The following is a 23,870-nucleotide window of genomic DNA, read 5'->3' on the forward strand; positions in this document are numbered from 1 at the left end:
TAACATACCCGTGGACTTTCCCTTAGTCTGCCTTCGAGTTTCTTATCTAGAGAATACTGTTACTTCTGCGACTGAAAGTCACATGCTCATAACTTTTAGCATTTGTTTCGAGAAAAAAAATACTTCATACGAGGTGATGAAGCCAGTCACACAATGTTGTGTTTCTGGAAATAGAAAATTATCATATAAAGACTTAATACACTTCAGATGTAAAGTTATTTGATATCAAAGTGACGCCTAAATGACTGGGGGTCAATTGAATGCTAACTCCAAGTGGTCCACGATTAGCCTTAGAGCCATAGCTGTCAACATTGAGCATTGAAAATAAGGGAGATTTCTAGGGTTTCTCACACAAAATACGGGAAAAATCTTTCTGTTGCTGTCCCTCTGCTAACAGCAAGAATTCACAAAACACTACAAAACTGCTGCACTAACTAAATGAGGTATGGAGTTAGGTCTAATGTGACTTTGCTTATAGATTGGCGTCAAATCATGTTCTCACATAAACTAAATTATCTTAAATAGGCTTATCACTTTATGTTGCCTTAAAGCAAGCAAAACAATGCTTTTAAAACATCCGTTTCACTGGAAGGGCAAGGGGGTAGCAACAGGACAACAGTACAGACTGACAGGTCCGGTGGCAGGGCTAATGTTATGAGAGTATTAAAATATGGGATATTTTACAGGAAAATATTAAAATGGTAAGACAGCAGGAAAACAAGTTCAAATATGTGGGAGAGTTGACAGGTAGGCCTATGCTCAGAGCCTCTGTTACGGGGTACAGTATGCTTTCTGAACCCCCTTGGTTGAAAAGTACAGTTTTGCCTGTCCACACTAACTTGACTCCGCCAGATGGATTGCTTTGCATTTGCTCCGCATAAAAAATGAGCAAAAATACTGGTTAGCTGATTGGATAAAACATCTGTCTATCACCACCTATGTTGGTGATAGACGGTCCAAATCAATTCCTTCATTCCTCCCAGCTACATTGGAGAGACTCCTAGCTTCCTAGCTTCCCCAGGAATACTCAAATATTCGGATAAAACTTCAGCGATAGCTATGCTCATCTCATCCATGGAAGTCGCGTCACACCTAAACCCACGTCAAAACCAATGCTGATTGGACGTTCGTTTGGTGAACTGCTCCAAATTTTCTCTATCGGAGAGATGCCAGACTGATCTGCGAGTGAAAATCTGAAGCTCGCGAGATCAGGATGGTCTCACGAGGCTATGTCCACACAGCAAAGATAGGGCTGCATTTTTTTAAAATTCCCACTCTGGAACCCGTTATCGGAAAAGTGCGTTTTCAGGTACCTAAAATGCCATTGTCATGTGGACACAAGACCAAAGTGATTAAAAACGTTATTGTTTTCACAAAAATACCAATTTCGTCGTCCCCGTGTAGACAGCACCTTAGTGTCCCACTCTGCCCCTGCTAAGGGGAAATGGCAGCTATCAAAATATGTATGTAACACTGGAGGAGGATAATGGAGGAGGCTGCGTGTCAACCAAAAGCACAGTAGCCATTCATTTGTATGGGTAAAGTGGGCTAATCGTGTAAATCTATAATTTGGATCATCACAAATAAAATGCGAAACTAAACTACTGTATTTCCCTCATCAATGGGCACTACATTTTGGTATGCAGTAGAGTAAAAAGATATTCTGAAATGGCCTGGACAAAATGTTTGACAAATTGAAAGACAAAGAGCTAAAGAATACTTCCAAGGTGAAATCCAAAGTCAAGGTACATCAGTATCTAATCACATCTGTCACCTTTTGGACAGCAGTGGGCATCTTGGAGAACAACACTGTTTGAAAGAAATACCTAAAAAGCCAGACTGGAACTGGTAAAAAATAATATTGTAAGTTACAATCCATCTGGATGAACGGTCCTTATAGGACTGATGAGGTGAAACTGGAACTTTGACAAGTCACTATACTTCTATGTTCACAGACAAAAAGATGAAGCTTTCAAAGAAAAGAACACCATGGAGTAAGATGTGGTTATACAGTATTTTGGGGCTGCTTTGCTGTGTTTAGCATGGGGTTCCTTAAAATCTGTGCTAAAAGGGAAGATAAGTATAAGTATATATACTTTTTTGATCCCGTGAGGGAAATTTGGTCTCTGCATTTAACCCAATCGGTGAATTAGTGAAACACAAACAGCACACAGTGAACACACAGTGAGGTGAAGCACACACTAATCCCGGCGCAGTGAGCTGCCTGCTACAACGGCGGCGCTCGGGGAGCAGTGAGGGTTTAGGTGCCTTGCTCAAGGGCACTTCAGCCGCGGCCCACTGGTCAGGGCTCGAACCGGCAACCCAGAGTGCTAACCAGTGGGCCACGGCTGCCCTAAATGATAATGACATGATAATGATAATAGATAATGACCCAAAACAAAATTAAAAGCACCAAAGAAAGCTATGAAAGCTATGAAAAAAAGCAGTGGACTTGAAGTGGTCTTCTATGAGCCTAGGGCTGAATACATCAATGGAAAAAGCCTAAACACGTAGTCTGCAGAAGGCACCTTTTGAACCTGAGACAGCTGTAGCAGTTTATTTAGGATACGTGGGCCAAGCTACCTGTTGTCAGGTGCAGAAGTGTAATTAAGAACTACAGAAAATGCTTGTTGGTAGTGCTAGCCTGTAAAGGCTGTGCAACACAGTAACACACTACTAGGTAAATGATATATTTTTTGTCCATGCCATGTTCATTTGTTTTATTATCTAAACTGTTCTGTTGATTGAAGAGTTTAAAGCAAAGTCTGATTTGCATTAAACATGAAGTAAATAGTGATGAATGCTAAGTTTTGGATTCTTTCAGAGAAAAGTTGAGGGTTCTTCCTTTTTCGTCGAAGGGTCCCAACAAATTTGGCCACAACTGTAATTGTACTGTATGTAGCACATCGTGGCAACGGTCAACGTCTGAAAAAATAGTATTACTACAGTATGTATTTTGGTTGAGTTATTTTCAGTGCCTATAGACAGAGACTTTCTAATGAGGAGACACAGCACTCCAAAAATCCTCAATAGAAATGCATGGGGTTAGTTTGTCTAAACATATCCCACCCCTTCCTCGCCAAAACGTCGACATGTGAATACATTGAGCCAATCATGTGGTGTGATGTGACTACATTGAGCCAATTATGTGCTGTGTTGTGCAGACATCGTGCCAATCATGTGTTGTGAACTCGCTGCTGGAGCAAGATTGGTGTCGTGAAGCCTTGCGCACGCGCATTTCTGCCGAATAGGATGCCCAATGAGTACTCAAAAAGCGTTGCAATATGGCCGCCGAGTGGAGGGACTTGCCTAAAAGGACTTTGCTATAGACCCTAATTTGATTTACATATTTGACTTGTATGTGTGTCAGAATTCTTATGTATGTCAGAAGTTATAACTTACAACATACTGTTGCAAAAACTGAAAGGAACCGTATGTAAGAAATGTATTTCATTTAATCATAAAATGGCCCTGATATGTCACTAGACATTAATAAATCATGCGCATTTCAAATACTTATATCACTGACAACAGTACTCCGGCCAGGATATTGTCATTTAAAAAGTGAAGTTGCAGCCCCCAACTGATGTTCATGTTGTCATGTTGTGTTTTGGCCTGATGCGCCACCCTCCTATCTACTAATCACGAAGTCAGTAGTGTTTCGGCATCCGGGTTGCCAGCTCTGCCAGTCAGGGGGGAGGGGATACACCGCTCTACAGTATTTTGAAAGTGATTGCCGTACCAGTTTTGGCCACAATCTTACATATGGTTCCTTTAAAGAAAGAAAATATTTCAAGTTATCTATAAAGAGAGTCAACTACAGTAGTACAGTACAGTAGATGTATTTGTATTTGTAAATGTAAAAAGTTCTTTCTTATTTAGTTATGTTCAGAACATGGTGTCCCTGGTTTCATCAAGTTCAAAGTCTTTGATGCCAAACGTAAGTTCTATTTTCTTAATAATAATAATATGAATTATTTTAATAAACATACTTAATACTATTAAACACACTACTGTTACATACTGTACATTTTTTTGTTTCCAGTTACACCCATATAAAGAGGGGATTCCAAGAGTTGCTCTGTAGTTAGGATTATCCTTAATCATATTATGTTGATCTTGTATTTAAGGTAAAGCTATTATGTATATTCTACGGAGCCCCTAAAGGGACATGAGCAAAAAAATATATAAAGTTTAGTTTCATGTGCTCACACAAAACTTTCATGTGCGCACGCAAAACTTTCATGTGCGCACATGAAAGTTTCAGGTACTTAGGCAAAACCTTTTCGTGTGAGCACGCAAAACTTGTCTGAGCACATGAAAGCCTGCTGTATATTGATGTAGCCTGGGGCATATTGGAGACAGTGGCAGCTAGAGAAATGACTACTAGTACAGGAGTTACGGTATTATAGTACTATATTTTAACCTAGGTCTTCATTATAAGGGCATTGCTGATTTGCTTGCAAGTTGTCACCATTATATTGTTTCCATACGATATTTAAAACTAATTTTGAAGTCTTGTAATCTGGTTCTGGTGCATGGGATACACAGATTTGGATCGGGCAATTACTTTAATCTATAAACAGTTACAAACATATGCCAACTCAACGGATATAGGTGAATGTACACAAAATGCAAGGAGAATGAATGTATTAAACATAAGGAAAGAGGATGTTCATAAGTATAAGTATTAGTATATACTCTTTTGATCCCGTGAGGGAAATTTGGTCTCTGACAGACAGACAGCCATTATCCTTTCTAATCAACCGGAGCTTGTTGCTGACTGTGACAGCTGGCTGCATTCTGCACAGTAGGAGGTAGGGATGTAACGGTATGAAAATTTAACCTCACGGTTATAGTGACCAAAATGATCACGGTTTTCGGTATTATCACGGTGATAAAAAAGTGTCCTGTTCAATTTTTTTTATCATGTTTAATTGGCTATATGCTTATAGCTTAACTTACCCTACCATAACTTGGAGTTTGCTATTTCTGTTATTTGGATCCAATGAGTGAGACCAAATTAAGCGTTTGAAATAAAACTTTAGGCTACTGTATTCTCCTCCTGATAACGTGAGTGGAATTGATTTAATGTGGATGCGAACATAAAAAGACGCAGAGTGGCTACATGATACAGTGCACATTTTGCGGTGGACATGTTCCGCCTTTTAAAATCAGATGTAGCCTAATCCGAATCGTAGTTAAAACCATCAATTAGACAACAGAATCAGTAGGGTACCAGTTTTGTTTCATTGTACCAGGCCTACTGTATGTCAAAAGCAGGCTCGGATGAAGCTGGGAAGGATTAAACACACGGTTTCCACACCGCGGTAATCAACCGTGATAATTATGATATTTGAAAAGAAACCAGTAATTGTTATCAACATTTTTATCGCGGTTTACCATTATACCGGTAATCCTTACATCCCTAGTAGGAGGATGTTCACAATGGCGCGAAATACTGTAGGTTTCAAAGTGCGCATGAAACTAAACTTTAGATGTCCCCTTAGGGGCTCCGTAATATTCAGGCTTTTGTAGTGTGTGTGTGTGTGTGCACAGGCCTATACTGTATGTAATGCTCAGCTTAGTGTGTTTTACTGCAGTTAAAACAGTTCAGTTGCTGAGACTGCACCCTGTTTACTTAATGCCTGTTTGGCCTACCGGTAATAATGTTTTTTTCTACTATTCGCTTGTTTACTCTCTCCAGCCAGCTCTAAAACCATATCAGGTCTGCTTGAGTTTGACAGCAAGACAGATGCTGTGGAGGTGCTAACAGTGCTCAACCATTACCAGATCAGGATACCAAGTGAGTGTGCTAGTACTCTTAAACCAACTTTTCATTCAGGGCCTGGACTTATCATGTTTAGTCATTCACTTTTCAGTGTTATGACAAAAGTTAATTACAAGCATGAGCATTTGTAGGCACAGCAGATATATAGTCTACTTTAATATACACCAGTTATGTCCCTTAAAGTCGTGCAAGGAATTTTGCATTAATATCCTGGAGAGTGGTTTCCTCCTCTTTTTCTGGTTGTTGTGACTACTGTCTTCTATCTTAGATGTAAAGCCCTTGTTTTCACAACACATCTTATCCATCCAAAAGCTCCTAATGTGACTACTGTCTTCTATCTTAGATGTAAAGCCCTTGTTTTCACAACACATCTTATCCATCCAAAAGCTCCTAATATATACTGCTAGACATAAAAGGCCACTGAAAAAATCTGCTTTGCCAGAAACATTTAGCCTATGATTCCTTTCATGCTGACTTACCAAACTTTTTTCCTTAACACACTGTATTTAGTCCTCATTGCCTGGCATGACATGGCATGGTCTATTATTGTAATTACACTCCAAAAAAGTTGGTGTAATCCAATTTCTATGTTAACTCTCTTTGCTTGCTAATCTTTGTTTATTGTTTTAGATGGATCCAACCCTTACACTTTGAAGCTGTGTTTCTCCACTTCTTCTCATCTATAAGCCGAAGAACTAGAAAGGGACATAAGCCATGGAGTATTCATGTTAAGAAAGAAGAATGGAATAGCAGATCAAAGAACTCATGTACAAAGGAAGAGCCAAAGTGCAAAGCACTAAAATAACTATTTCTTTATTGGAAGTTGCAAACACCTATGGCCAAATCTATCAGTCTTTTAAACAACAGAAAACAATTTACTGTGTGTACACACTTTCCCACTTTTGGTTATCGCACACAATGCCCAAGTCTCTTCACAAACGTGAGTCAGATAAGCCTGAATTTGACACCCTTAACATCCACTCTTGCAGTGATCCTCATATGGGCTGAGACACATCTTAGATTGAACAGATTATCATGTACATCTTTCAGGTAAACCTCTCCACGGATGCTGCATACACCAATGTATGAACTGTATGTATGTATGCATACTTCATATATGATGCTTGTTGTGCATCCTGAAGGTTTATCCATGTGTGCAAAGTTAAATATGCACTAATATTAGAGATGTGAATTCTCGGTGCATTACGATGCATGTTGTTTTTATTAAACAGCTGTTTTTTTAACATTATTTAAACCAAGTTAACTGGTTGATCCACTCCCATATAACTGACACGATAGCTATGTTGATGGTCCAATTAAGATAATAATAGCCCCACCGAAAAAATACATCAGAGAAAATCGTACCGTAATGACTGATATGGACTGTTTAGCCTCCTTACATCACTGTTAGTTCCTCTTAGTGTCACCTACTGCAAATCACAAATATGATGCATACGCCACCTCAACACCATGCTCAGAGGTACTGTATGTATGTTTTTCCTTGGATTATCTTTCATCAATACCGTTTTATGTGTGAAGAAATGCTTAGCATGATTTTAGTGAATGTGTTAACACACATCGACACAGGAGGCCCTTAAAGGTGTCTGTATTATGTCACAATTTCTCTTTACAATCCATTATTCTCTTTGAATATCATGTCCTAAACATGTCCTTTTATTCTAGCATGCCATTTGGCATCTGCATTAAGTGATTGTCCTGGTACAGGAGGAAATGGGATTAAATTAATTCATTTAGGCCTATCTGTCAACTTGGCTTTTGTTAGATTTTTTTTCTGTAATTTTGTTGTCAATATGATGTCATTGGCACTGCTTGTAAGCTGTGTACTTCCTAAAAAATCAATAAATCTATATGTCAGACATGTCCTAGTTGGATCAACCTAAATGACCTTAGTGTATTTGTGCCTGCATCATTGTAGATAATCAGAATTGTTGAGGAACATAATTAAAAGATGTGAAATCTGTAAAGACTGTAATGTAGATTGTATTGTAATATATCATCAAGACAATGTGTCACAATTTATCATTTTCTTTCATGAAAGACCAACTTTGTTTTGTGTTCATTTAGGTCCGGGCCATTTTGGTGCCCTAAGCAGAGGTGTGCTCAAATTTGCAAACATAGGCGAACGTTTGCAAACAGCTTTCTGTTTGCCTTGAGTTCTCGCCAAACGTTTGCGAACACTCGCAAACAGTTTGAGGAGGTCGTTCTCCGTGAACAGAGAGTAGACCTGGACGTGATCTGGGCGAAGTGTTACCGTTACAATAGACTGTTTACACCAAATCAATCAAATTTATCTGTTCAGAGAAAACATATTCACCACGAACGTTCACCACTGCTGAATTTGAACGCACCTCAGAATTGTTTTAGTTATGATTGTGATGAATATTTAACTCTTAGTACATTATATTTAAATGATAACACAAATGTCAATGCAAACAATTAAAGTTAAATAAAAGGCCTATAACTTACAAACTAACTGCTTCTGTGTATGTGTTTTATGGCGCTGTTTCTTAAAGGTGCAGTCAGCGATTTCGCAGGATGTCGCATTTGTTTGTGTTTATTGGGGGCCAAGCAGCGAAGCTGCGAGGACCTCATTGTGTTTCTACGTTTTCCTATTATTATTATTATATGCAATGGGAGTCTATGGCAGCCCATAGAACCGTATGGTAAAAAGTTTTTGGCACACTGATTGGGGACGGTCCCATGATTCATGTCACCAAGTTTCATGTCGGCAACTCGAACCCTCTAGCGCCACCAACAGGCCAAAGTTGGACGTGCGTTCATGCACGTAACTTTTGACCTGTTGGTCCGATTTTCAAAAGTCAGGTATTGTTGGAATCCTTGGACCAAGCCGAGTTCAACGCATCCTATGACGTCATTTTCCGCCATGATGGATTTTCCGCCATTTTGGATTTCATCAAAAACACTTAAAATGTATCAGGGGTCACATACTTTCTCTGATTCCCACCAAATTTGACACAGATCATCTTCAGACCAAGCCTCACAAAAGTTATCACTTTTTGTCTTCGGAAGTATTACCGTTCGCCCGTAAAAGCCAATCAAAATTTGCGGCGAAGCCGCCAAACAGGAAGTGAGCTCATATCTCAGCAACCCTTGCATGTATCAAAACCAAACTTGGTACATTGACTCATGACCCCATCAGGAGGACCCTCAAGAAATTTGGTGACCGTTGACCTCTAGGGGGCCCTGTAATTCACAAACATGCCTTTTGGCCTGTAGCTGCTGCTGTGCTTAGAATTAAATTGTACTAGCGGTGTCTGGTAATACTGTGAAAGGTCCTTAGGTCAACTGAGGGCAACTTGTCACATCAATATAATTTATTCGGCCGCCATATTTGATTTGATCAAAAACACCAACAATTTCGCACAGGTCACAAATTTCATCTGATCTTCACCAAAATTGGCACAGACCATCTTCAGACCATGCCTTGTCACTTCATATATTTCTGTAACAATTGATAGAAGCGTTCGCCCGTCACATCCAATCGAAATTTGTGGCGAAGCCGCCAAACAGGAAGTGAGCTCATATCTCAGCAATCGTTGCATGCATCAAAACCAAACTTGTTACATGGACTCATGACCCCATCAGGTGAATGCCGAATAAATTTTGTGATCTTTGACCTCTAGGGTCACTGCAATTAGCAAAAATGCATTTTGCCTTGTAACTTTTGACGTGCTAGACGTGAAACTTGCTTTGACAGCTTATGGCCATAAGTCTGATTGCAGCATTGAGCTAACAGCATTTCGTTGCCATGGTTACTCCGGCCTATCTGCTTGGCCCCCTCATTGCTGCTTGCAGCTATATTGTTTATTTAAAATTATTAGCAGACGCTTTTGTCCAAAACAACGTACATTATGTTTGAACCAAGGACCAAACAAAACACGCCATAACTGTTATCGTACCACACTGTGATTCAGGGTCAATATGCTCTCTGGCCCCAGTGTAAAAGTTGTCTTAGGTGGTACATCCATTGTCTGGCCTTTTTAACCTGAGCTTGGATGTGAATAGCCCATGTCAGGTCCTCAGAGATGTTTACTCCCAGATATTTAAAACCACTAACTTTCTCTACCTGTATTCCGTCAATCAAGAGAGGGGTGTAAATCTGCTGCTGCTTCCTTCTGAGTAGAGGGTCTTTAAAATGAACGACCTGAACTGATTCGCCTTTCCAGTTCTCGTTCGTTCTTTCGTTCATCGCTGAATCACACTGACCTAGTGCTGCTGTGAATGCCTATGGCCCAGCTTCCTAAGGCAAGAGCCAAACCAATCGTATGCTGTTGTCTGTATTGTTTCTAAAACGTCCTCATCGAATTAGCCAATGAGGGGCATGAAAGCATAGCAACCGGGCTAACAAATGGGCTAGTGAGACTAGTGGGAGAGCATACGATAAAAAATAACGATAATGGTTTACATTAACAATTCCAATTTTTACATTTCAATATTGGCATTTACATTTAAATATCTGTCTAATGGTAAATGCATGCTGTCTTTGTATTTTCTGTATCATGCCAGGTTAATAAATGTCTCTTCAATCTGTCTCATTCGTTCGTTCGTTCGTTCGCCAAGACCCCCCACCTGTTTCACTTCGGTCTGTCGTTCTCTTTCAGTCAGTCACTCGTTCTTGGTTAAAAGCAGAGTGATTATGGCTCTCTAGCCTAGGCAAAATGGGGACTTGAAACCTTTTCATCAATACTGTATAATCTTTCTGCCAAGCCTTTAAACATGTTTGTCGGCATAGCCTACTGGGTCTTTGTTCCTTTATGAATTAACACATTTTAAAAAAAGACATTAGCTGATCTAGCTGTAGTCTACTCTATTTACCTTCAATATGTCAATTTAATTTCAAGGTGAATGAACACATTAGCTACTGCTGCTTTGTCTAAAAGTACACATAAAAGTTCACATAATCATGAAGTTTTACAACATTTACTACAATTACAGTGTTGTGTTGACCGTTTGCACAAACGAGGAGCTGAGAACCTGCATTCCATGATTCACTGCGTAGACGAGCTCTGGCTGAACGTTGTACCAGAAATGCGACTGAACGAACGAACGATTCAGAACGAATCATCTTGGCGAACTGAACTACGCGAACTGTGTCATGAGAACGAACAATAAAATCCACCACTACTTCTGAGTCAGTTGGAGACAGTTTGCCTGACACAAGGTAATCAATCAGCTTCTCCACCTCCTCCAAGAAGGCTCTCGTTGGAGATGAGGCCCAGGATTAGGCCTACCTACAACCCGAATTCCAAAAAAGTTGGGACACTTTGCAAAATGTGAATAAAAAAAGAATGCTATGATTTACAAATCATGTCAATCCTATATTTAATTGAGAATAGTTCAAAGAAAAAAATATGTTCATTTTGAATTTAATGCTAGCAACACATCTCAAAAAAGTTGTGCATTTTTACTATTGTGTTGCTTCATCTCTTCATTTCAACATCTATCTATAAATTACATGAACAACTGTCTGTGTGTCTGTTATTCGCATAGCCTATCTCTCGAACCGTTAGTCTTTTAATTAAAAAGTGTTTCATTCTTTCTGGTTCTTCCTAACAAAAAACGCTTTTGCTAAAATGTAGACATTTTGATTTCGCGACCACGTCTGTTGTAGGCTAGCCTATGAGATATTGACAGCGCAATAACCAGAAATCAATGTTAAGGCATTTGTGGAGAAGGAGGCGGCATTTGTGGAGGAGAAGGCGGCATTTGTGGAGAAGAAGAACCCCTGTATCGGTTGAAACATGCACCATAATCACATCCCAATGGAGCATCAACTAGAACTAGAAATGTAATGCCAGAGGAATTACAATAGTGGATGGAAAGCTGCTGGCTTAATGTTGGTGGGGAGATTCCTGGAAAAAAAACATTGAACCACTTAATCTTTGAGTTCATACAAACCCTTGTACCAAAAAACCTTGTGTGTCAAGGCGTTCTTGAGATATAACACTCAAGGTGTTTTTGACCTTGACATTTGACCTTTGACCTCCAACATCAATTCACTTCATCTTTGAGTGCATACAAACACTCATACCAAATTTCAGGCATGTATGTCAAGGCATTCTTGAGATATCACACTCAGGGCCAGATGTACGTACATTTGCGAACGTAGCGTTATCAGCATCATGGACACACCGCAGATTGCGAACGCTGTCAGACCCAAGTTTCCGTCGTATTTATCAATCGTTCAATCCTTAGTGTAAACTGCGCCTTTCTCTGCCTTTCTCCGCCCATAAACGCAATTTACGAACGTCCACAACTGAATGGCAGCGCCTACACACAAGCGCAGTTTTAACCGATGACAACATTAAAATGAATCAAACGTTTAGCGATTATGAAATAATACCATACATGATAAGATGTAAACAAGCAGGGAGATAATGAAGATCAGTAGTTCTACTCAAACTACTTGTGCACATAGGCTATGGAAGATTAGTCAAATCTAGCAAGTAGGAAAGTTTAAGTGAATGACGTGAAAGTGAAAGTAAGACATTCGAAAGGCCAACGAAAGTTGAGGTTGCTTTTGGTACAAATACTTTCACCACAAAAACTGGTGCTCTAAATAGCGATTCTGTTGTCTTTGAAAGGTTCTCTTATTGACGCATTGAACTGCAATTTGGATTAACACCTGCTTTTACAAAGCGGAAGTATTTAAGCGCAAAATAGACGTGCGCTTTCAGGCGCAGTCTTTGTACATACCGCGGAAAAATGCAAGTACACCTCGCTGCAGCCTGCGGGAAGGCGAGGCTTGACATCCAACATCCAACTCAGCCATGTTTTCTTTGCCTACATCACTCCCCATACGCTTTACTACCAAGACAGCCTGGTTGGTAGCGAAGCTAATAATAGTATCTTGTTTCATATTAGATGATAGAAACTAATGATGTAGGCTAAACACAAACAACATTTCACAACATTTTTCGTTCATTTGATTTCTGGTTTTGAAACAATATATGCACATTCAAAAAATTGGTCATTTTAAATATTGATGACAATGTGTTCAAACGGAAAACCAGCCATATTTCATTTCATTTAGCCCTCAAAAGTAGAATTAACATGGACAATCAATTTAACAGCAAGAATTCTCCATTACAACCAAATGTAGCCTACAAAAGGGCCATTTTGCTTTATTGACAACAGGTGAACCAGAAGCATGCATTGTGTAACCGGATAGATCAAGCTAGACATATCCTCATCTCAAATATAGGCTACTGCCCAGATAGCAAGCAGATATCAGACCACCGATAGATAGGCAACTTGTCGGCAACCCGCGATGGTAACGTTAGGCCACCGGCAGTCTGCCATATAAATGAATAAAGAAAAGGTTGTCAAAGCTGCGGCTTGTTAGCCCAGCGGACCGCGGTAGAACCGATGTGCAAAAACTCAGCGGTCCGCCGGCGGCAGCGAAACCGGTGGGCCGCCGCCAGCCTCTTGCCATCTGGATGGTTAACTTTGCTAGCTAGCTACCCAGCTAGCTAGTTCGTATCTGACGAACGAGTAGATCTAGTGTGACAACGTCGTTCTTATGGAAACGTTGCTGTTGCGAGTTGTTGCACTGGTTTGAATTGACAGTTTACGTGTTGAATTACACAATAGAACGTGTTTTGCAGTAAGTTGCTGGTTTGTAAAATGTAGCAGCCCGCTCAGTCTCGTCGCGAGTCCTGGCTCTCTCTTGATAGACCTCTCCAGAATAAGTCCTGCCTCCGTAACTTCCGTATCCATCCAACTTCTGGGCGTCGATTGTCTATGGGAAATAACATGGCGTTTCGAAATATCATTCCGATAAAACATCTGTAAGTAGCGAAGTAGAAAAAAATGGTGGGCCGATTGGCCTACACACTTCTGCCATCTAGTTTCCACTGGGTTTTTTGATTGTCGGTGCAGTTAAAGTAGAAATATATCAGTAAGAAGTACTAAGCTAACGCACGCTTCAGACGCCGCGACTCCCCCAGTCAAGGTTGCATAGCAACGGCAATGTTTCATAGTTTGTCTTCACCGAAATGGAGTTCGTGACACCAGAGCCTGTCTACAGAGGTGGCACTAACCCTGCGTGAAATCATCATGTTTGATAGGTTGTTAATACATTCTGAAAACGTTACTGGTCTGATCAAGGTCATGGTAAAGCTATCGACTCAATACGATTCAGCCTCTGATTCCTAGTCTGCTTATCATTATCTGTTATTCGTGAAAAAAATCTCATCTCGTCATGTCTTTAGTGTCTTCGTCGGCAATTTCTTTCTTTTTCAAATATCTCAATAACAAGCCAAGAAACTCGCACAGTCAAACCAAAGTTAAGTCAAGTTGAAAAGGTTTACGATTTACATGTATAGACCACTGAAACCATGCATGAATCACACGTGAAAATGACCATCACATTAGGTTGTGAATGGTTGGTTGTGAGCAAGATCTAACGCCCTCCTCCGACCGCGTACATCCGAACTAGCTCCCGGTTAGCATTAATAATCGTTTACTACTTAAACGGCACCGACAATCAAAAAATCCAGTGGAAACTAGATGGCAGAAGTGTGTAGGCCAATCGGCCCACCAGCTTTTTCTACTTTGTCACCTACAGAGTTTGACAGGTACGATCTTTCAAAACGCCATGTTATTTCTCATAGACATTTGACGACCGGAAGTTGGATGGATACGGAAGTTACGGAGGCGGGACTTATTCTGGAGAGGTCTATGCTGACTGCCTCCAGAGAATGTCTAATAAGGGGAGAACCTTCACTCTCGGAACTCTTCCGGTGTGGTACTGCATCTAGGGGCGCTCGCGGGCGAGTCCAGAATGAATGGAGGTCTATGGAGCTGTACCCCTCAAAATCCACTTTTCTCGGGATATAATTTTTTTTCAAGTAATTTGAATAATGTATTCGAAAGGGGAGACAAAGACAATACACTTGGTTGAGTATTATATTTTTTAAAGTCACTTTCACCTGATTGTCGTTGACAAATATCAGATTTGATTGTAGTTTGTATAACTTTAACATGAGTTATAGGTCAAAAGTTGAATGAACGAGTACTTATGTTCTTTTGATTTCTTACAGTTTGGGTCGTTGTTGCCCATAACACGCGAGTGACATCATTGACACGATTGAAAGGCTTTTTAGAACAATTAAGTGACTTTAAAAAATATAATACTCCACCAAGTGTATTTTCTTTGCCTCCCCTTTCGAATACAATATTCAAATGACTTGAAAACCAGTTCAGAAACCGGAAGTTTTCCGAGAGTGGCAGTTCTCCCCTTATTAGACATTCTCTGGCGTGACGTAATACAAAAAACATGGCTGACTTGGATGTTGCTGTTTGATGTCAAGCCCCGCCTTCCCGCAGGCTGCAGCGAGAAAAATGAGCTTTTTAACATTTGTAATCCCCTATTTCTCAAAAGGTATAAACTTTTAATAAACTTGCCCCACTCCAGACCTTCAGAACGGTTATTTCAACATGTCTGTACGTTATGCGGTTAGAGTTGCATTTATTCTTGAAAAGGTAAAAAGAAAAGGTTATAACAAGAAGAAGAAGCCAGGAGATTTCAAGATAGTGGATTCCATCCACTATAATTTGAGTATGACGGTGTCAGGCTAATGTTTTTCCCTATCATCCTATTTTTAAAACCTGCCGGCTTTCGCTACTTTTATGGTGCACATTTGCATTTATCTTGCCATTGTTTCGACAAACTTAACCTCACTTTTTTATATAAAATACCAGGAGACACCACCCTTTGCATAAAATCTTCTTCGACATACATGAAAGATTTAAGGGATTAATTACTCTGTGATGGCCAATTTATCAGTGGAGATGATTCTTTGTTCTCCTTGATTCAATTGTCACAGTTTGAGGCAGATCATTCCTGGCATTGTCATCCTGGAATGTTCCCATGCCAAGCTATTACGGAAAAAAAAATTGCACTAAGCCTAGATCATAACAGGCTTGTACAGTGGGCACTATTAATGACTTAATAATTTTAGCACCTGGACTCTATGGTGCCATGCGGTTGTCATGTGAAAAATGCAGTTTGGCACTGTTTTCCTGAAATATTCTAGGCCTGCCCTAAAAAAGATGTTTTCTGAATGTTATATTATTCTGTATTATGTGTGTCTTTCCAGATATGCAAACTGTCAATGCCACTGGCACTAATGCATCCCCATTCCATCATTGTTGCCGTCTATTTCAATTTTTTGATTGGTCTGATCACAGGGCAGTTTTCACTTCAGCAATTTAATTTTAATTTCACTGCTTGCTATGCCTTGGAAGTTGTAAGTCAATGTAATCTTTTAAGACCCACAATCTCAATTGAGATATGCAGTCTGGTGTTGACAAAGTGACCTTCATGGAAGTGTTTTCAGATTAATTTTAAATTATTCATTTTAAACAACAACAGAACACCAGAGAGTGAACTCATCAATTTTCTCCCTACCCAGCCTGATGAATAGTCATGGATAGCATGGAAAGTCATGGATAGCACATTGGCATCCTGGAATATTTTTCAGGATGTCTCAAAGTCCAGGATGACAATGCCAGGTATCATCTGCCTCAAAACTGTAAAAAGACTGGATCAGGAGGAATGAAGAGAGTACTGACTTCCCGTCTTTCAGATATGAAAAGATATGCTGAAGAAGATTTTGTGCAGAGCTTTGCCATATGATAAAGAATCTTAGCGAAAAATTATGGAACTGAACAAAAAGAAGTGAAGGTGCATATGGTTGTCGGAATAATGCCAAGGTAAATGCATGAATGCGCACCATAATCCTGCCAAAATACAATAATGGACTCATAAGTTTCTGGGATTTCTTAAACAAAGAAAGATGGAATTCCCATAAATTCACAATTCATAAATTGATCTTCGAATGCAAATTAGTTGATACATTTGCATGCAAATGCATATTAATTTTCACAAAAAATGCACAGAATGCATATCTAGACTAATCTGGTGAAATAATATCAATATTCTCTTTGATATGATGTAGGCCTACTTATAAAGAAGAACTCATTCATTGGCAATAAACATTTAGATTTTTCTTAATTTGCATACTACATCTGAAGTTCAGATATGCAACATTATTATGTACAACCATTTGATAAAATGTGAATATGTTGAGGCCAGAAGACATGTCTAAGTACCTACATCCAACTTATGACCAGGCATACATGGCAGGCCTACTATCATATCTGCTAACACTCAAATATACAAATGACTATCTCATTATCTATCTGTGATACAAAAATGAAATCGTTGTAGGTTTTGCCCTGTCTATAATGCAAAAAAACACACAAAAAACATTTAATGTAAACATTTGATGTAGGCCTACCGGCCTAAACCTAAGCTATGACATACTTTAAAGCCCACTCATTCACTTGTAATTGTACAGGGCCCATTAAGATTAAAAGATCCCCAGGTAAGAAATATGATCTAGATTGAACAAATCAGCCTACTAGACTGTACAAAAAAATCATCAGGCGCCAATCACAGTCCTGGACGTCTTGGACTCGAGTAGGCTACAAGGGGGAGATGCATGGGCTGTTGACGTCAGTTGGTTTTTTTCTTCATTGTTTTGAACAGGTCAAGATGGCGGAGGAGGAGAGCAGGTTGAAGCACAGGAATTACTGTGATAATAACTGCAAAAACCTTGTCTTGGACGAAGGTAGCTATTAAACTGTAAGGTAACTATTAAATGCTTGGTGCTGCTGATCTATACAATTAGGTTCAAAGTGGTTCTGAACGTTTGGGCTGATGCCTTTTTGGTATTCACCGTTGGATGCTCCGGGGATTGCTGAGTTGCTTGGTGGTGGCTAGCTAGGTCGGTCGGTATATATCTATAGCTGATGGTAAAGCAGATTGGAATTGGTTTTGTATTTTATGATATTGTATTTTGTCAAATGTTGCGCATAATGCCATGTTATTGGGAATTTCCATGTGTGGATATTATCTTCAGTATCTTGACGGTTCTTCGCAGAGTAGGTTACAGTACAGTAGGCTACAATGTAAAGTGATGTTGATAGCTAACCAGTGGCATTCCTCAGTCGGGCAAAGCTATCTAACGTTAGCTATCTGTAACGCTAACGTTAGTAGAAAATTAATTGCTCTTCATCCGATTGATTGATGTCATGACCACGACTATTGCAACGTTTTTTGTGCAATATATGATTTTGCCACGCAGATGAATGTTACTCGTCCTCAGGATTAATTAGTGTGATATGTCTGCTTTGCATACTTATTAATTAACTGGAAAGTTAGCTCTTCATAATGTGCCGCCTTGGGCTGATATTGCTATTTTTTGTTTTGTTTTATTTTTTATTTGCTAGAAACTAGCCTACTCGTCACATTTTTGAAGATATTTAACAGATGTTCTTAAATCCTGTTGTGAAAAATTCTAATAGATTAATGGCCATTTCCACTGCCTCTATGGCATTCTTTGAATTTCCTGGTAGACTGTGTTTTCTTTAGAAAACTTGACATTCTTCTGTAAGGAATATCTGTTAGCCTAGTTAAGAATAGTAGAATTATGAAGCTTGTTTTGGCTGTAACTGCTTACAGCTTGGAGTTATGACCTAGCACATTGCTGTTCTGAGCACTGAACCTTGATCCCTGGTGTTGTTAACAGCCACGTGCAGAGTTTCAAGGACTTTGTGTTTTTAAGCCAGTTGTAAGCATACTAAATGAAGGGTATTTGTTTTTTTCTGCTATTGAACATTTTGAGGTTTAGTGGCATGGAAGATTTCCTTAAAGTTGCAGAAACTTTTTAAAAAGATCTTATAACCCTTTAAAAAAAAAAAGGGGGGGGGTTAAGGCCTATGCAATGCTGTGCTTCCTTGCCATAGTTGAATAATGACAGTATGTAAGATACAGTGAACTCCTACCAACTACCATATACCATACACCTACCAACTGGCTATAATGTTATATTGCAGTGTTTCATGTAGTTTAGCCTACCTATCAAAAAAGAAGGTCTCAAGGATGATTAGTGTGTGAACGCTATAATGTTAGCTGCAAGTGCAAAGTTACTGTATTTTTCGGACTGTAAGTCGCTCCGGAGTGTAAGTCGCATCAGTCAAAAAATGTGTCATGAAGAAGAAAAAAAAACATATATAAGTCGCACCGGACTATTTAGAAATTTATTTCGCAAAATCCAAGACTAAGAACAGACAGACTGTGTAACTGGACACACAGAGGCCAAAAAGATTGAGAATTTTACTGGGAATGTTAATGAAGACCAAGGAGTTACGTGGCAGGCTAGTCGATTTTGCCTTCAAAGTGGTACTCAGTAGTTCGTATGGCCCCCACATGCTTGAAGACGTTGGGTCATGCTCCTAATGAGACGTCGAATGGTGTCCTGGGGAATTTGCTCCCAGATGTGGACACGGCCATCACTGATCTCCTTGACAGTCTGTGGTGCAACCTGGCGATGTTTGATGGACTTTGATGGCAATGTGCGCACCTGTAATTGCCTTCGGGAACCGGTGGAAAAAAATGTGCGGTTGGATTATCTTGTGGCTGACAGAGGCCACGGAACCATCTCCGTACGTTAACTCTAGTTAAGCTCCTCAGCTGACAGGGGCTCCTGTTAGCACATAAGCTTAGTTGCTGTTAAAAAATACCCACTAGCGCTGGGATCCTAATCACTTCAACACTGGCATGTAACATGCTCAAAACTATTGCATGTTATGGGGAAGACATGACATTTCTTGAAGCATTTGAATGAACTTGAAAGCAGAGTCCCTGACGTTAGATTAGGTTGCCTGCAAATGCTGTTGTCCATGACCTCGCAGTTTTATGGCAAGCCATTTAACATACCTTATGGCAAGCCGCCTACACTGGGTAAACTTGAAAGCAGAGCTTATTAGGGCTGTCACTTTACGTTCGAAAATCAATTGCACAATCGATTGGACCAACCAACACAAGTTTCGAAAACTAAAATAGGGAATCGATTTTAACCAAATATGCACACTATTCATTTTAAACGAATTAAACAAATAAAAAATCTAGATGTAACAAAACTCACAAACAAGCAGTAAGCATTGCGAAAGCTAAAAAGAAAATTCCCACCAATTTTACGCACCGGAAACAGCTGTTTCAATCGGCTGCTGTGCTGCTGGTGTTTTGCCAAATAATTGAGGACAACGCGATCAACCTCTGCGACATGAGAGAGACGAGTGATAGGCTCTAATAACTATCGAGTTCGATATGGAAGCACTTCGGGGTTTGGGTATATCAAACTATGGAGAAGGACAAAGCGGTATGCAAACTGTGCAGTCGTGAGTTCTACGTAGGCGAAATTTGTTTGACATTTCTAATTGTAAACGCAGCCACGTTGAAGCCTGCAGTAATGTTTTTCACTGATGTTATGGCAGTCCACTCTGCTTATTGTTTTTCGAGAATGTTGCATTCCTGTTTGTCATTGTGCACGAAACTTCACGCCAAGAAATCATCAGAAATATTGCTGGCTTGTGCGTATTCAAGCCCCCCTTTATGTTCGTCCTAATGCCTGTTAGTTGTTCGTGGATTGGCCTATATTTGCCGTTGAAAATTTAAACGTCTTTAGACATGAAAAATCGATTTTACAATCGATTCAATGAACAATTATGTCTCAAGAATCAAACAGGATTTTTTCACAAAAGTGACAGCCTTAGAGCTTATGTGTGCATCCATGGCAAGCTGTTTTAACATTTAAATGTATTATGCGTAGAAGCAATGATAGTAAATGGAATATAACAGTTCAATTTCATGTTTAGACCATTTTGTTGTAAAAAAAGAACCGGTTCAGGCATCGTTTAGCAGGGCTCTACAGTGCGCCCATTACACTCGCACATGCGAGTAAAAATGATGGCGTGCGAGTGCAAAAAAATATTTAGGCGCACTGGTGCGAATGACTTCTAACCATGTCTACAAAATACACCACAACATCGAGAAACATTACTGGTGCAAACCATAGAATCAAGTCGCAAATGCAGCATAAAAACTACACCTTCCATCAACGTTAGCAGTTTCGCGTTGTGACTCGCTAGTAGTCGCTTCTATCAAATCCAAGAGCGCGCAGAAAAAGCGGAAAGTTAGATTAGCCAGCCAAATGCAAAGATTGAAGAAATTAGTTCTTCTATCCACTGAATTTATCGGATATAGGAGGAACAGGATGAGATTCTGAGAATGCAGTGAGAGAAGGAAAGGTAACCTAACATGCCTTTTAGCCCAGTTGACTTATTGGCTGCAATATGCAAAATATAGCTGTAGCGAACAGGCACAAAAGTAGCCTCCCATAATACTTCCATTTTATTCAAAGTTAGAACGCTACTGACAACTCCAGGCTTCCACGCATGCTTGTTTGCTTACACCGAACACAAGCTGAAGTGCAAAACGAAAGTAGGCCTAACGTTTGCCTACTGCCCCCATCAACGCAGATATTTCAAATAAAAAATAAAAGTATGAAAAAATATATATCCTTGATTAGACTATGTTGGGTTTTGTGGAAGAGAAAATGGACTGTTTTAGTAGTAGTATTAGGCAGTATACAGTCAGATAGGTCACCATGGGCATATTTGGATTAGCTACAGATGGATTCACAAATAAATAAATTAGCCTGCATTTGGCAGGATACTTGATATACAGGCTAAATGCAAATATGGCAATGTATTCTATTATTTTGCATTAACAAAATGTAGGAAAATAGAACAGACTGAAAATAAAGTAGCCACTGATCTTTAAAATCTTGTTTCCTGTAGTTTAAATGTTGTCAGTCATTCTTAATCTTCGCAATTGGTGCACTGGCATGTTTAACTGTTAGCTGCAGTGTAATGTTAGATTATGTGTAAGTTAAGTACAGAACTGACTATGCGCCCAAATTTTTGTCTGTGCTCCTAATTTTTTTGACTTGGCCGCACAAGTGCTCCTGGAAAAAAATGTTAGTGTAGAGCCCTGCCGTTTAGCCAGTGGTGGATACCCAACCGTACTCACGGCACAAAGGGGAGTTGTTATAAATAGTTATGGCAGTGGGTAGGAATGATTTTCTAACGGTCCTTGTTACAGCGAAGTTGGAGCAACGTCCAGCTGAAAACACTGTTGTCTGACCAGTCAGTGTTCAGTGGATGTGAGGTGTTGTCCATAATGTTAAGGAGCTTTTGCAACATCCTTCTTTCAACAACTAACTCTACGGGTTCAAGTGTACTTCCAATTACAGAGCCAGCTCTTTTAATCAACTTGTTAAGTTTTTTTGTGTTTCCTTCTACTAAGACATTCTTCCTGACCCGCATTTTTAAATCTGTCTGCATCATTTTGGATCCAGTATTCTGCATAGTCTCTTTCTCTGAAACGTTCGAACGTAATCTTAATCTTGATTGGAGCTATGCGTCGTATTCAATTGAATTGACTAATAGGTAAACTATGTTTTAAGGGAGTGGGGTGGTAACTTTTCCCATGCAAAATTCAGGGGAAGGTCAGTTTTCAGTGTATCACCATCTTTGGAGATCAACAGGTCTAGAAAACATACGAACGATGGTAGAGAGGTAACATGCGGTTTTAGAAAAGAGATCTCGAAATCTTTTCACTGAGTGAACTGATGCCTGCAAAACAATAGGTCTTTCCCTTTTTAGAATAAATAAAGTATTTCTTGGAGCCCATATACAGTGTGCAGACCATGTCCTTCTCTTGCTCCCGTTGGTGAACCACACCTGAGCAAGCACACTTTGCAGTTTCTTGGAAATAATTTAATTGTATTACAGCTGCTAAAGTGATCACTCATATTTCTAGCCGAATTTGTCTGGACTCTCAGTTGTGATACGTTTCATGAACTGGCCCCCATTACTAACTATATGAATAGTCCTGGAATACACTTATCTTTCAGCTGCTGCAAATCTTTTTAGAAATGGAAATGTGTTCTCATTTTTACTTATCTTATTAACTTACTTTGGTGTCTGTTTGGATTTAAAGGCCTGAGTAGTGAATTAAATAGTCAGGACATTGTAATTATTTTTGTTTCCTTTTTCAGATGTACATGGAGTTCAGGACATGTCCATTCAGAAAGGCCTAAAAGTTCTGTGTGACGGCGATGCAATGCCCTTTGTAGAAGAACAGAAGATGGCTGAGCCGGTCCAGGTTGTGGTGGCCAACGAGGATGATCATGAGTTTGTTTTAGACGAGGTTACCCTGGAGCGGATCTTGCTGCAGGAAAACATCCGAGACCTCAACGTTGTAGTGGTGTCTGTTGCTGGAGCTTTTCGTAAGGGCAAGTCCTTCCTTTTGGATTTCATGCTCCGGTACATGTATAACCAGGTAAGTAACTGTGATTTACTGAAACAACAGTAACTTACTGTGACTTACTGCTTTGTGAAGATGCTTGTAATGTACCATCACCATGATTCAAACATAGCTTTACTTAGACATATTTTGAATGTGGAACACTTGCATTTATATTTGAGTTCGGAAAATTTAGTTTGGAGTTGCTCCATTGAGAAGTCACAATGCCCGAACCAGAGGTGTTAAGGCCAAGGTGTTTTTAGTCGACGAGTCATTTTACTATTGACTGCCTATTTAATTTTGGTCTCCCGCCTCAAAAGGCTCACTGTAATGTTATTAACTCTATGTTATTAACTCTTGAGAAGTACAATGACTGTCTTTGGATGTTAAACAGAAAAATAAATAAATAAACAGGCTACTTAGACTTTTGCAGTAATTCAATATTAGGCAGAGCTAAGCGGGGGGAGCTCAGCTAAGCGTAGTAGACTAGTCCAGACTCTGACTATTATGGCATTGTGGAAATTGCAATAAATGAAGTGAAGAGAGTGTGTCACATTGACAGCGCAACGGCGTGTCGTTTATTTATTCATGCAAAAAAATGTAAAACGAACATGACGCCACCCGTGATATTAACAATCAAGGTTCGCGTCATTAAAGAGACAGCATCCCTATAACACAGAACAAGATAGTACATTGACATGTCGTGTGGAACACATCTCAGATCGTAGCATAACTCACAACACCGAACACACTTGCCACAAGCAGAGCTGTAGCTCGACATCATAACATATCAGCACTCTGAAGTTTGCGGGAACC

The 23,870-nt window shown here is 39.7% G+C and overlaps 2 protein-coding genes across 5 annotated transcripts in view; both read left to right on the forward strand.

Moving 5' to 3' along the window:
• Window positions 1-8,285, forward strand: part of LOC121718555 (heterogeneous nuclear ribonucleoprotein L-like) — a 64,917-nt gene extending 56,632 nt beyond the window's left edge. The window contains exons 11-13 of the mRNA XM_042103580.1: window positions 3,883-3,940; window positions 5,708-5,806; window positions 6,422-8,285. Coding sequence (XP_041959514.1) covers window positions 3,883-3,940; window positions 5,708-5,806; window positions 6,422-6,477 — 213 coding nt within the window. The 3' untranslated portion in view covers window positions 6,478-8,285. The remainder of the gene's footprint in view (window positions 1-3,882; window positions 3,941-5,707; window positions 5,807-6,421) is intronic.
• Window positions 8,286-17,371: 9,086 nt separating this feature from the next.
• The window catches only part of LOC121718135 (atlastin-2-like), a 45,925-nt gene continuing 39,426 nt past the window's right edge, over window positions 17,372-23,870 (forward strand). For 3 of the 4 annotated variants that reach the window (XM_042102978.1, XM_042102979.1, XM_042102977.1), the window contains exons 1-2: window positions 17,372-17,472; window positions 22,807-23,090. In XM_042102978.1, coding sequence (XP_041958912.1) covers window positions 17,397-17,472; window positions 22,807-23,090 — 360 coding nt within the window. In that variant the 5' untranslated portion in view covers window positions 17,372-17,396. Of the gene's footprint in view, window positions 17,492-22,806; window positions 23,091-23,870 lie in introns of all 4 variants that reach the window. The other variant, XM_042102980.1, reaches the window with a different exon arrangement.

Source organism: Alosa sapidissima, chromosome 9, assembly GCF_018492685.1.
Source record: "Alosa sapidissima isolate fAloSap1 chromosome 9, fAloSap1.pri, whole genome shotgun sequence".
NCBI classification, from domain to species: Eukaryota; Metazoa; Chordata; class Actinopteri; order Clupeiformes; family Clupeidae; genus Alosa; species Alosa sapidissima.